The 12,335-nt window shown below is 51.0% G+C and overlaps 1 protein-coding gene across 8 annotated transcripts in view; it reads left to right on the forward strand.

The window, feature by feature from the left end:
• fgfr2 (fibroblast growth factor receptor 2) overlaps window positions 1-6,714 on the forward strand; it is a 46,981-nt gene extending 40,267 nt beyond the window's left edge. For all 8 annotated transcript variants that reach the window (XM_084667010.1, XM_084667013.1, XM_084667008.1 and 5 more), the window contains 2 exons: window positions 2,513-2,618; window positions 4,771-6,714. In XM_084667010.1, the coding sequence (XP_084523136.1) occupies window positions 2,513-2,618; window positions 4,771-4,920 (256 nt within the window). In that variant the 3' untranslated portion in view covers window positions 4,921-6,714. The remainder of the gene's footprint in view (window positions 1-2,512; window positions 2,619-4,770) is intronic.
• Window positions 6,715-12,335: the final 5,621 nt, after the last annotated feature.

Genomic DNA, 12,335 nt, shown 5'->3' on the forward strand with positions numbered 1-12,335 from the left:
CCCACACACACACTGCCACACACACACACTGCCACACACACACTGCCCCACACACACACTGCCCCACACACACACACTGCCACACACACACTGCCCCACACACACACTGCCACACACACACTGCCACACACACACACTGCCACACACACACACTGCCACACACACACTGCCACACACACACTGCCCCACACACACTGCCCCACACACACACTGCCCCACACACACACTGCCCCACACACACACTGCCTCACACACACTGCCACACACACACTGCCCCACACACACACTGCCACACACACACTGCCCCACACACACACTGCCCCACACACACACTGCCCCACACACACTGCCACACACACACTGCCCCACACACACTGCCCCACACACACACTGCCCCACACACACACTGCCCCACACACACACTGCCTCACACACACTGCCCCACACACACACTGCCCCACACACACTGCCTCACACACACTGCCCCACACACACACTGCCCCACACACACACTGCCACACACACACTGCCCCACACACACACTGCCCCACACACACACTGCCACACACACACTGCCCCACACACACACTGCCCCACACACACACTGCCCCACACACACACTGCCACACACACACTGCCCCACACACACACTGCCACACACACACACTGCCCCACACACACACTGCCCCACACACACACTGCCCCACACACACACTGCCACACACACACTGCCCCACACACACACTGCCCCACACACACACTGCCACACACACACTGCCCCACACACACACTGCCACACACACACTGCCACACACACACACTGCCCCACACACACACTGCCACACACACACACTGCCCCACACACACACTGCCACACACACACTGCCCCACACACACACTGCCACACACACACTGCCCCACACACACTGCCCCACACACACACTGCCCCACACACACACTGCCTCACACACACTGCCACACACACACACTGCCACACACACACTGCCCCACACACACACTGCCTCACACACACTGCCCCACACACACACTGCCTCACACACACTGCCACACACACACTGCCCCACACACACACTGCCACACACACACTGCCTCACACACACTGCCACACACATACACTGCCACACACACACTGCCTCACACACACTGCCACACACACACACTGCCCCACACACACACTGCCCCACACACACACTGCCTCACACACACTGCCCCACACACACACTGCCTCACACACACTGCCACACACACACACTGCCACACACACACTGCCTCACACACACTGCCACACACACACACTGCCCCACACACACACTGCCCCACACACACACTGCTACACACACACTGCCCCACACACACACTGCCTCACACACACTGCCACACACACACACTGCCACACACACACTGCCTCACACACACTGCCACACACACACACTGCCCCACACACACACTGCCCCACACACACACTGCCTCACACACACTGCCCCACACACACACTGCCTCACACACACTGCCACACACACACACTGCCACACACACACTGCCTCACACACACTGCCCCACACACACACTGCCTCACACACACTGCCCCACACACACACTGCCTCACACACACTGCCACACACACACACTGCCACACACACACTGCCTCACACACACTGCCCCACACACACACTGCCTCACACACACTGCCCCACACACACACTGCCACACACACACACTGCCACACACACACTGCCACACACACACTGCCCCACACACACACTGCCTCACACACACTGCCACACACACACACTGCCACACACACACTGCCTCACACACACTGCCACACACACACACTGCCCCACACACACACTGCCCCACACACACACTGCCACACACACACTGCCCCACACACACACTGCCTCACACACACTGCCACACACACACACTGCCACACACACACTCCCTCACACACACTGCCACACACACACACTGCCCCACACACACACTGCCCCACACACACACTGCCTCACACACACTGCCCCACACACACACTGCCTCACACACACTGCCACACACACACACTGCCACACACACACTGCCTCACACACACTGCCCCACACACACACTGCCTCACACACACTGCCCCACACACACACTGCCTCACACACACTGCCACACACACACACTGCCACACACACACTGCCTCACACACACTGCCCCACACACACACTGCCTCACACACACTGCCCCACACACACACTGCCACACACACACACTGCCACACACACACTGCCACACACACACTGCCACACACACACACGCGTCTCCCCATCCCCCAGTCTTGATCAGGTCTATGCCCTGCCATCCCCTAGCGCCCTTGTCAGCTGGCTGCTCTGCATCAATGTTCTCATTCACCGTAGTCCCCAGAGCTGACGGTACTGACAACAGGGCTACAGTGCTTCCGTTAACCTCTCTCCTCTCACTCCCTCCTCCCTCTCCCTCTCCTCAGGTACATGATGATGAAAGACTGCTGGCATGCTATCTCCTCTCACAGGCCCACCTTCAAGCAGCTAGTAGAGGATCTGGACCGCATCCTCACCTTGGCCACCAATGAGGTGAGACCACACACACACCACATCCCTGAGACAAGTTGTGCCATTGTTCACTTTTCACGGTGTCTCAGACAGCCAGGCAGCTAGCAGGTGTAACCCAGCAGCTAGCAGGTCTAACCCAGCAGCTATCAGGTTTAACCCAGCAGCTAGCAGGTCTAACCCAGCTACTAGCAGGTCTAACCCAGCAGCTAGCAGGTCTAACCCAGCAGCTAGCAGGTCTAACCCAGCAGCTATCAGGTTTAACCCAGCAGCTAGCAGGTCTAACCCAGCTACTAGCAGGTCTAACCCAGCAGCTAGCAGGTCTAACCCAGCAGCTAGCAGGTGTAACCCAGCAGCTAGCAGGTCTAACCCAGCAGCTATCAGGTTTAACCCAGCAGCTAGCAGGTCTAACCCAGCTACTAGCAGGTCTAACCCAGCAGCTAGCAGGTCTAACCCAGCAGCTAGCAGGTCTAACCCAGCAGCTAGCAGGTCTAACCCAGCAGCTAGCAGGTGTAACCCAGCAGCTAGCAGGTCTAACCCAGCAGCTAGCAGGTCTAACCCAGCAGCTAGCAGGTCTAACCCAGCAGCTAGCAGGTTTAACCCAGCAGCTAGCAGGTCTAACCCAGCAGCTAGCAGGTCTAACCCAGCAGCTAGCAGGTCTAACCCAGCAGCTAGCAGGTCTAACCCAGCAGCTAGCAAGTCTAACCCAGCAGCTAGCAGGTTTAACCCAGCAGCTAGCAGGTCTAACCCAGCAGCTAGCAGGTCTAACCCAGCAGCTAGCAGGTCTAACCCAGCAGCTAGCAGGTCTAACCCAGCAGCTAGCAGGTCTAACCCCTAGATATCCGCTCGGCACTGAAGAAGGCTTGGCTGAAGAGGTCTGTGAATGAAAGTCTTATCAGGGCTTGGTGGAACCATGGAGTGCCTAAGTTGTCCCAAAATCCCAACTTTGAGTTTGAACTTTTGAAATGTAATAAAGCGCCTTTTTCATTGCCCCCCCCCCCTTCCCCAAACCACTGGCAGATGTGGAGCTCTGTGGTAATGTGAGCCTCCTTGTGTTGAGCTGGGAAAATGGAAGCCAGCGCTCCTTTTGGACCAAAGCAGAAACTCTCATAACCACAACTGCCACGAAAGACATGTTGAAAAAAAGAAAGCAGAGACCAAGATGAAAAGATAAAAAAAGATGACCACAAAATGCTTTATCAAGTCAGAAATTAATAATAGAATTGTAGGGTTTGAGTCTTCCCTGGGTTCTTGGCGGGTGTTGCCAGAGTGCTGAGGTATTTTTTCAGCCGTTTTTACTTTTTCCAGCCTTCCCGCGCTGCTTGAATCCCGCGTTCCAATTTCAGATGTCAGGTTTGTTTTGATTGTGCTGCAGAGTGACGAGAAGCTCAGCGCCTGGCTCCCTGCAACCCCCCCCCTCCCACCCTCTCTCTTTCCCTCTGTCTCTATCTCTCTCCCAGCCTCTCTCCCTCTCTCTCTGTCTCTCCCACCCTCTCTCCCTCTCTCTCTGTCTCTCCCACCCTCTCTCTCTCCCTCTCTCTCTGTCTCTCTCCCACCCTCTCTCCCTCTCTCTCTGTCTCTCCCACCCTCTCTCCCTCTCTCTCTGTCTCTCCCACCCTCTCTCTCTCCCTCTCTCTCTGTCTCTCTCCCACCCTCTCTCCCTCTCTCTCTGTCTCTCCCAGCCTCTCTCTCTCCCTCTCTCTCTGTCTCTCTCCCACCCTCTCTCCCTCTCTGTCTCTCTAGACTCACCATGGTCTCACTAACCCAGACACATTGAATCACTTTGTAGAGACAAGGTCAGCCCTGCTCTGTGGAACGTTCCCTTCAGCACCATTTATCAACTATTATTATAGCAAATATTTTTATATGGGTCCAATTTTATGATTATTTTCTCTCTTGGCATTGCCAACTTTAATGTGAAGCATCCGGGGGACTTGGTATGGATGTACATGTGTATATAATAATGAAGATGAACCCCTCGCTCCATGTCTTTCATCTCTATATGGAGACTCCCTGTCTGTCTGTACCCTGTCTGTCTCCCTACCTGTCTGCATCTGTCTGTCTCTCTTATCTTATTTCTGTCATGAAGGTTTTCTATTTGCTGTCAGGCTACCCTCCGGTAACCCCTAACCCCTTCCCTTCAACACTTGTGTGTGTCTCTCCCTGCTGGCTGCAGGAGTACCTGGACCTGTGCTCCCCAGCCGAGCAGTACTCTCCCAGCAGCTCCTGCTCCTCTGGGGACGACTCTGTGTTCTCCCATGATCCTCTAGCGGACGAACCCGGCCTCCCCAAGTACCAGCACATCAACGGGGGCATCAAAACATGAGAGCCCCCCAACCTGCACCATGAGCCCCCCAACCTGCACCATGAGCCCCCCAACCTGCACCATGCCTCCTCCCCCAACCTGCACCATGCCTCCTCCTCCAACCTCCTCCTTCTCCCCCCTCCATAACCTCCTCTCCCCTCCCCCCTGTCTGGATCTTATGGCCAAATGGACCTGGACAAGACTGGGCAGGTGACAGTGCCGTTGGCAATGTCAACACACACCGTCATACATAAGCTCTTACAGATGTGTTGAAGGGCTGAGGAGCAAACAGGGACCTGAGAGTCTTCCCCTTGACTGACTGAATGAAGAACTGGCCCCTTTATAGCCCTGCCTTTAAGAGCCCCACCCCCAAGCCCCATCCCCTGGATAGTCCCATCCCCTGGATAGTCCCAGCCCTGGATAGTCCCAGCCCTGGATAGTCCCAGCCCTGGATAGTCCCAGCCCTGGATAGTCCCATCCCCTGGATAGTCCCAGCCCTGGATAGTCCCATCCCCTGGATAGTCCCAGCCCTGGATAGTCCCAGCCCTGGATAGTCCCAGCCCTGGATAGTCCCATCCCCTGGATAGTCCCAGCCCTGGATAGTCCCAGCCCTGGATAGTCCCAGCCCTGGATAGTCCCAGCCCCTGGATAGTCCCATCCCCTGGATTGCTGCCCCCACCCTTTCAGTTGTTTAACTCTTGTTGTTGTTCCAAAAGTTTTGGAAATATGTTTCTTCCATGATTGCATTCCATTGGCTGGCATTCCAAGACTTTGTTTGTTCCCAGAGGAAAGATGGACCTTAATAAACTGAAAAAGGAATGGAAAACAGAGGAAGAGAAACAGGAAGAGAATTGAAAGAAAGCCTAACTAACAAACATACAGATGGATGGACTGAGGGGAAGAGACACTGCCTCTTGTTTATTTTGTAATATTGTCCAATTTCTTTTTACTTTACTCTCTTGATACACCCACGCAATTATTCATATGGAGAAAAACAATACATAGTAAACTGTATAGTGCTGGGTATATCTGTAAATATATTCAAATATGTATAAATATATATTATATATTTACAGTGAATTATTTTTTGTATGGGCTCCAGAATAATTAGCCCTTTCCTTGCTCTCTCTTGAGGTTGAGACAGAGGGCATGTTGGGCAGGTTCTTCCACAGACCAACACATAGCAGACACACCTGGCTCTCGCTCAGTAACACAGTGGACTTTTGGCTTTCAGGGACAGAGGTAGCATGTTAATTTATTGACTTGTGTTTTTTTGAAAGTGAATAAAAAAGTTGAAAACTACAAAAATAGTACAAAATAAATAATGATATTAATGATGCCAATAATAAAGAATAAATAATCCATTATGTATTTCAAAATGATCTTTCATAGGTAACAGAGAAAGCTATTTTTAGTGGGTTTGAAAGATCCTTGTTTTGTATGGTTTATATATGAATGTGAATATTAAGTTAAAATTGAAATTCTGTACATTTTATAGTCGTCTAATCCCTTTCTTACGTAGCTGGTGCAGTTTTTATCCAGTCAATTTACTCTTTCTTAGGTTTGCATTTGAAATTAGATGATTTCTGGATATTTATATAAAATAAATAAAAAAGATTCTGAAATTACCCACTAGCAATCTGTAACCTCCTGTAGATGGAACATAGACTAAATTCACACAAGATAATTGAAAGTGAAGGGAAACGAAAGTATTAAATCATTCAAGTGTTTTTCTTCTTTTTTTTTACCGGACCAAGTTGAAAATGTTCTGTTAAATGTTCCTACCACATTGGCAACATTAAAGATGGAAAAGCATATCTGGGTCTATGTATTTCACTCCTCCACTTTATAAAGTAGAATGTTATGCTACGTGCTACGGCTCCTACTCCTACCTGTAGGGTGTGTGTTTGTTTGTTGTGTCTCACGCCCCGGCGTCGATGTTCCTGTGTGTTCCTGTGACGGCGATGATGTTGGAGTGCACGCCCCGGCGTCGATGTTCCCGGAACTGGTGCGGCTGAGTCTGATTGGGCCAAATTAGGCTGATGATGTAGTCGGGTATAAATGTTATGGCGTATGGAGAGAGAGGAGGGAGTCACTCTGGGCGTTCGTCTAACCTCCCATCTTGAAGGGAGATGGTGTAGAGGACCCATGGGTATACTCCTCAGCACGTAGGTAACTCATGTTATATACAGCAGTTTAGGAACAATTCCGCCTGCACCTTTTGTAACCTAGAGTGTAGAGTAGTCAGGTTAAAATTAAACTGTGAGCAGGTAGCTGGTGGGTTCCAACAGGGCCGGTTCGGTCCTCAGAGTAGTGCACCTTGTTTTAGGGTTAGGGTTGCACCTTCCTATGTGAACACTTGTCTTGTGGAGCTGTTCAAATAAATGTACATAACCTGTCCCTAAGACCCCCTCTGTATTGCTGTTTACTAAACTTTTTATTTTCCTATTTACTTTAACTTGTGTGAAAAAGTGTATCTGTACTTCTACTTGAGTGAAGGATGTGTGTACTTTTGCCATCTCTGTATGGTACACTACAGTACTGTGTTCTATGGATACAGTAGTATAGTACATTGTTGCATATGGTTCAGTTTATGGTTGTATTTTTTTTATTTTGTCTTGGTTCACTCAATTACCAGGCGTTGACTTGCTCACACACACACGCACACACACACTCCCCCTCCCCCGTCCAGGCTCAGGCCCCCGGCGCCAGCCGCTGAACGTGCTCCCTCTTGCCTCCCTCTTGCCTCTGGAACGGGAGCCAGGAGGGAGATGGCAGGAAAACCTTTCTATTTTTCCAGAAAAAAAAAAAAGAAAGAAAAAAAAACCCTGAAGGAAGAGAGGCAGGGTAAGTACCCTCCTACCTGGAGGAAGAGAGGCAGGGTAAGTACCCTCCTACCTGGAGGAAGAGAGGCAGGAAGAGAGGCAGGGTAAGAACCTTCCTACCTGGAGGAAGAGAGGCAGGAAGAGAGGCAGGGTAAGAATCTTCCTACCTGGAGGAAGAGAGGCAGGAAGAGAGGCAGGGTAAGAATCTTCCTACCTGGAGGAAGAGAGGCAGGAAGAGAGGCAGGGTAAGAACCTTCCTACCTGGAGGAAGAGAGGCAGGAAGAGAGGCAGGGTAAGAACCTTCATACCTGGAGGATTCGTTAGGAAAGGAGGGGCAGATAAATAGAGATATAGAGCAAAAAGGAGAGGTGGACTGATTACCAGACTAGCAATTTCAAATTGTTATCAACATGGTAGCTCAGCCCCTCTCCATTGTTTTGTGGGCTGCACCCTTCACCCCCCCCCCCCACACACACACACACACACACACACACACAGGACAACCAGGAAGTCAACTCATGCAACTTGAGAAAGTTGTGATTTCAGGACCACACACAATGACACATCAATCAAGCTAAAAGCTCACAATTCAGTCATTGTTGGAGTTAAATACCACTTATATTGTCTTTGACCCTCACCCCCTTACGACCTCACCCCCTCAACATTACCCGCTCACCCTAACAGAACAAGGGCACTGGAGACCAGGTTGGTCCTGAGAGAGTCCACACACAACAGCTGAACTGAGATGCCAACATCGCTGTCCGAAAGGCGGGCCGGAGCCTATGGGGGCTGGTGTGCACCAGCCAGGTGCGTCCCTTCTCTAGAGCCCCCCTGGACCCCCCCCCCCCCCTCCCGGACCCCTCCAGCACCGCCCCAGCCCAGCCATCTGCCAGGGGGCTGGGTGTTTGCACAAGGCCTGGCCTCTGGAATGTCAACATGGAGCTTTGTGTGAAGCCCTGAGCGGCCCTAGGGGCTGGAGATAAGAGCTTACCAACCCAGCCCAGCAACAGGAAGAGAAGGTTGACTTTGTAAACTGCAGTTTAACTGCTTCCACTGACCGCAGAGCCCTTTACTAACAGTGATCCCCCCCATAACCCCCCCCATCCCCAGCCGAGCATGACAGCAGAGAGTCATTATGAGGCAGTCCCGGTGGTCACATAATTGTGTTAAATACATTAATTATTGTTTGGTAGCTCCAACCCCTGGCCACACTGTGCCCGTGTGCAGCTCTAGAGCTGCTGGATGGGCCATCCATCATGGCGGCGTGTTCAGAGCGGGGATGGGGTGGATGAGAGATACTGAGAGGGTCGTGGCTAGGTCACAGGGACGGAGCCTCTGCTGCTGTTTTATTAAGGAGTTTGCAAGACTTCTGTCTCTTTCTGCATGTGAGAATAAACAAAACGATGTGTGTGTATATGAGTGTGGGTGTTTGTATATGTGTGTGTGTCTGTTGGAAGTGTTTTTTTGCTCATGGGATCCTCCAGTGCTGTTGTGTTTTAGAATGTTCTACTTTCCACTGACGTGCTGAACTCAGGCTGTTGGATCACTGGAAACCACTCAGAAACAAACAAATAGAAAAAGCAAGATCCAGCCCTAAACAGTTTAGACTACTCAGGACACAATGGAGTCTTCCAGAAAATGGGGGAACAGAAACCTCAGATTTTGAGCAGCAAGCGGGAGGAGCTGGTTCATATGACCAGCCTGTCACTCCTACTGCAGCAGGGCACTTTGACCAGGAAGTCACCCACACATCACCCTCCAGGTGCAGTACAGGATGGTCAACGCTTTCTTGTTGTTACATTGGATTGTACAAGAGACTTTCAAATGTCAAGGAAGATGTGCTAACCACTCAGCAAAATACTCCAGATGATGTCATATTCCCTAGTCTCTTGTCTCATGTTGATAATGTCAGGTGTATGATGTCAGAGGTGCAGCTCTCTGGCTCAATACCCATGATGTTTAATTGTACCAGTTGAAGAGAAACACACTAGTACAACAACAACATTATTCTGCGTCCCAAAATCTAAACCCTACAGATGTGGCAATCAAGCATTTTCATAATAAAACTGTAGAACCTTACCCCCACTAGTTTAATAAGTTCCAGGGTTCAAAGGTAACTCAGGTCCACTCCAATTCTCTCTCATTTCGAATTAACATCATGTTGTGTCATGACAGGAGAGGGATTACAGTTCCTGTCCAGCTCCAGCCTCCCCTGTCCCACATGCCACAAGGACCTCTGGACAGAGATCTAAGGCTGTGCAGATACTAGACTGAACCGGACCAGTCAGCTGTCATGAGCAAACATCAACCCTGGCCAGTAAAAACCCAGTAAAACTAGTACCCACAAATGTCGTTTAATTGGAAATGTGCAGAATCATCAGAGCAGTTCCCTTGCAGGATGCCAGAAGGAGGAAGAGGAGGGAGGAGAAGGAGGAGGGAGAGGAGAGAGGGGAAGAGGAAGAACAGGGAGGCAGCATTATTTACTTCCTGGGAGTCAGGGGAAGGAGATAGGGGTTAAGTCTGGAATTCATGGACAGTTCTATACCTCGGCCTGGCAGTCACACGCTGTTCAACATGTGGTCAGACTGACCGGATGGCTAGCACACCTCTCGCAACACAGAACAATCAGATGGAAACCAGCAACAGGGTGACAGGGAGTACAAAGAAGTGGGGAAAAAAACACATGAAAATCTAGTAAAAGATGTTCTCTCCTCTCTCTCTCTCCCTCCTCCCTCCTCTCTCTCTCTACCTCCCTCCTCTCTCTCTCTCCCTCCTCCCTCCTCTCTCTCTCTACCTCCCTCCTCTCTCTCTCTCTCCTCTCTCTCTCTACCTCCCTCCTCTCTCTCTCTCTCCCTCCTCCCTCCTCTCTCTCTCTCCCTCCTCCCTCCTCTCTCTCTCTACCTCCTCCCTCCTCTCTCTCTCTACCTCCCTCCTCTCTCCTCTCTCTCTCTACCTCCCTCCTCTCTCCTCTCTCTCTCTACCTCCCTCCTCTCTCTCTCTACCTCTCTCCTCTCTCTCTCTACCTCCCTCCTCTCTCTCTCTCCCTCCTCCCTCCTCTCTCTCTCTACCTCCCTCCCTCCTCTCTCTCTCTACCTCCCTCCTCCCTCCTCTCTCTCTCTACCTCCCTCCTCTCTCTCTCTCTCTCCCTCTTCCCTCCTCTCTCTCTCTACCTCCCTCCTCTCTCTCTCTCTCTCTCATCTCCCTTGCCGCTCTCTTCTACTATCCCACCGTTGTCAGTTTGACTGTTTTTATAATCCAAAAGATTGATGATCACCATGACAATGCCATGGTGACAGACATAAGGTATAAATCACAGAGGAGGTCTCTCCCCCTCCCGCATCACCCTCCCCAGCTAACAAGGAGACCAGTGTTTCTGGGACCTTGCACAGCTCTCCCTCACCCTCTGCCAGACAATTAGTCAATTTCAAATCTACTTTCAAAGTTTTCTGCCTTCTTTCTCTTTTCTTTCACACCGTGCTTCTCTTTCCTCTGCTCTGACACTCTTTAAACATTCTTTCTTGTTTTCATCTCACACTCCCTTTCCTGTCTCTCTCTCTCTTTCTCTCTCTCTTTCTCTCTCTCCCCCTCTCTCTCTTCCCCCCCTCTTTCTCTGACTTGAAAGCATGGGTACAGTTTCTTTTTCTGGAGCTAATTGTGTGTTACTGACTCTTTTTGAGTAAAGTACCTCTGATTGTTGTGGAATGTCTTGCTCCCTCTCTACCCCCCCCCCCCCCTCTCTTTTTATTTCTCTTCTCTGTTGTGAAGGTGGAGGTTATTAGGGTTAAGGTTAGGATTAGGTGGGGGAGAGGTGATTGTGAAGGCGGGGGAGGGGTGATTAGGGTTAAGGTTAGGTGGGGGAGGGGTAATTAGGGTTAAGGTTAGCGTTAGGTGGGGGAGGGGGAGGGGTGATTAAATAAAAGTGTTCCCCTGAGTGCTCCTCGGTATCTGCCCCATCACAACAGGAGTTCTCTCTGTCCTGCCCGGGCATGACTGTGTAATTACAGCTTCTGACTTAATCACTCTACTTCTCCAACCTCCTCCCTCTCTCTCTCTCTCTCTCTCTCTCTCTCTCGCTCTCTCTCTCCTTATTCTCCCTCTCTCTACCTCTTTGTCGCTGTCTCTCTCTCCTTCTCTAATGGATTGTTGTTTTTCTCAGAGACGGGGGGGGGGGTGGACAGAGAGAGTTAGTGTAGTTCTGACATGCAGCAGAACAAACAGGGTGGTGCAGGGCTGGCCTCCAGGCAGGAGAGCACAGAGTCAGGGTTCACTGACAGGTTAGCCACCATTGCTACAAGGCCTTTCTGTCTCACAGTGTTGTTTGTCTGAAGTCATGGATGATTTGCTTGGCATTATAGAACTGCACTGCAAACTGATGTCTTCATCCTGCCCCTGTGCAGTGTACTAAAACAGCATCATGATTTGGTTTATGTCTCCATGGCCCTCTCACTCTGTCAAACTGAATCTGGACATGGAAAATATGAATTGGATGAAGCTGATCCTTGGCCCATTACTCTGCAGTGAAGGCATTCCCTCCCAGACTTTGTGAGGGACTGGGCCTTGCTTGAAGAGAGAGGGGGCAGAGGGAGGGTGGAGGCCCCTGAAAAGGTGCTT

The sequence above is a fragment of the Hypomesus nipponensis genome, chromosome 11, assembly GCF_054491055.1.
Source record: "Hypomesus nipponensis isolate SF chromosome 11, ASM5449105v1, whole genome shotgun sequence".
Taxonomy (NCBI): domain Eukaryota; kingdom Metazoa; phylum Chordata; class Actinopteri; order Osmeriformes; family Osmeridae; genus Hypomesus; species Hypomesus nipponensis.